This window comes from Scylla paramamosain, chromosome 22, assembly GCF_035594125.1.
Source record: "Scylla paramamosain isolate STU-SP2022 chromosome 22, ASM3559412v1, whole genome shotgun sequence".
NCBI lineage: Eukaryota > Metazoa > Arthropoda > Malacostraca > Decapoda > Portunidae > Scylla > Scylla paramamosain.
Window position 1 is genome coordinate 572,501 of NC_087172.1, and position 2,500 is coordinate 575,000.

The window sequence follows — 2,500 nt, forward strand, 5'->3', positions numbered from 1 at the left end:
TCACATAATCACTGTGTCTCTACCCCAGCTGTCTTTACTTCACCCCCCTTCCTCCCTTCTTCCTTCTCTCTCCCCCTTCCTCATTCTCTCCCCTCCCTCTGTCAGTTCTTTAACACCTAGTACTAATTAAGAAAATCACTGATGCCTTACGAAGGTCCTAAAGATCGTAGCCTTTAGTTATCTTGGCGCGTCCATACACACACACACACACACACACACACACACACACACACACACACACACACACACACACACACACACACACAGTTATCCTTTTCTTATCTTCCTCCATGTTTCTTGTCTCATGTTGCACCCTGTCTTTCCTTTCCCTATCTTATTTCCTTCTACCATTTTTCATCTTGATTCTTTCATCCTCTCTCTCTCTCTCTCTCTCTCTCTCTCTCTCTCTCTCTCTCTCTCTCTCTCTCTCTCTCTCTCTCTCTAATTACCCCTCCTTTTAGCGGACTAACAACTTCATCAAGGCAACAGTAGTCACACAAACGAGGCATTTGCGCGCATTTTCCCGCGCACCGGCATGGAAAATCGTACCCGAGAGAGAGTAAGAATAAAAAAAAAGAATAAAAAAATAAAAAAAGAGTACACGCGTAATTAATATCAAAGTCTCCCTACAAATCGTTTTCTACCATACGTGGAAAAAAAAAATTGTAGCGAGTTTGTTAATATTTCCCCACGTCGTGACCAGCCGTGGGTGAAGAGGAAGAAAGAAGGGAAGCGAAGGGGAGCGAAGGGAAGGGAAGGGATGGGGTGAGAAAGGTGCTGTAGTAATAGATGAGAATAAAAGGAAAGAATAATTGAAGAAAAGTGTAGTGAAGTCCTTTGTAAATTTACTTTATATGCAGCTTGCTTGTATATGACGGTGGAGGTGGAGGAAGAGGAAGAGGAGGAGGAGGAGGAGGAAGAGGAGGAGGAGGAGGAGGAGGAAGATGAAAAAGAGGACATATAAGAGTGACTAAATGTATAAATATAAACATGAGGCAAATGAAGATGACGACAGAGAAAGAGGAGGAGGAAACAGAAGAAGAGGAAGAGGAAGAGAATATAGAAGACCTGGAGCAGATGACTATTTTAGGCAATTTACATATAATCGCATTAAGTATTTCCATAAACCAATTAGAGCCACATTATCGTACGGATGTCACCAGCTCGCGCCCGTCCACGCACGAACACACACACACACACACACACACACACACACACACACACACACACACACACACACACACACACACACACACTCACAATATCTCAAAATACCTATGGAATTTATAATGATTTTCTTAGGGCGAATCAAGATTTGGCGAAGATTTGAAAAAAAAGTCTACGGTGTTTACTTCGCACGTTTCACTATGTCAGTTTTGGATCTTTATTTATTTATTTATTTTTTATTACTTCATAAAATAAAATAGGGTATGTTTCATAGTAATAAAAATAAAATAAAATAAAAAAAGACAGTGAAACGTGCGAAGTAAACACCGTAGAATTTTTCAAATATCCTCCAAATCTTGACTCGCCCTAAAACCATTACAAATTCCATAAATATTTTGAGGCATTGTGTGTGTGTGTGTGTGTGTGTGTGTGTGTGTGTGTGTGTGTGTGTGTGTGTGTGTGTGTGTGTGTGTGTGTGTGTGTGTGTGTGTGTGTGTGTGCGCGCGCGTGGACGGGCGCACTAACAGTGGGGGGACTGCCACGTGTAGGCCTGGTGGCTTCTTAAAGCTTCCCTGATTTACTTATGTTCTAACGTAATCTCTCTCTCTCTATATATATATATATATATATATATATATATATATATATATATATATATATATATATATATATATATATATATATATATATATTACGTAAGATGTTCCTGCTAGCCATCAATATCAAGACTAAAATCCGATATTGTATTGTAAATTGGCTATAAACAAACGTTGAAATGGCCACTGTTCCCTCCCTCAGGACTCCAAGATCGAGACGTACCAGAACATGTGGCGCTACATGGAGAGCAAGCGACCCTCCGTGTTCGTGTCCACCATCGAGGAGGGCGTGGACAGGGTGAGTTCGCGCGCACGCACACACGCACATGAACACTTACACGGACACACGGACAGATAAAGACACGTACACACACAACACACGCAAATTAAAATATAAATAAATTAATAAATAAATAAATGAATATATAAATAAATAAATAAATAAATAAATAAATAAATAAATTCTGTACATTACTAAAACTAAAAAAAAATTAATATATACATAAAGCGATATAAAAAAAAATATATAAAATGATTTAAACTTAGTGAATAAAATCAGCAGTAATAATAATAATAATAATAATAATAATAATAATAATAATAATAATAATAATAATAATAATAATAATAATAGTAGCAGAAGCAGCAACATCATCAAAAAATAAATAAATAAAATCCAGAGAAAAAAATCAAACCAACAACAACATTACACCACCACCACCACCACCACCACCACC

General features: G+C 37.8%; 1 protein-coding gene across 7 annotated transcripts in view; it reads left to right on the forward strand.

Annotated features, from left to right (window-relative positions):
- Positions 1-2,500, forward strand: part of LOC135111387 (glutamate receptor ionotropic, kainate 2-like) — a 73,576-nt gene that overhangs the window by 47,338 nt on the left and 23,738 nt on the right. For all 7 annotated transcript variants that reach the window (XM_064024616.1, XM_064024614.1, XM_064024613.1 and 4 more), the window contains exon 14: positions 1,966-2,061. In XM_064024616.1, coding sequence (XP_063880686.1) covers positions 1,966-2,061 — 96 coding nt within the window. The remainder of the gene's footprint in view (positions 1-1,965; positions 2,062-2,500) is intronic.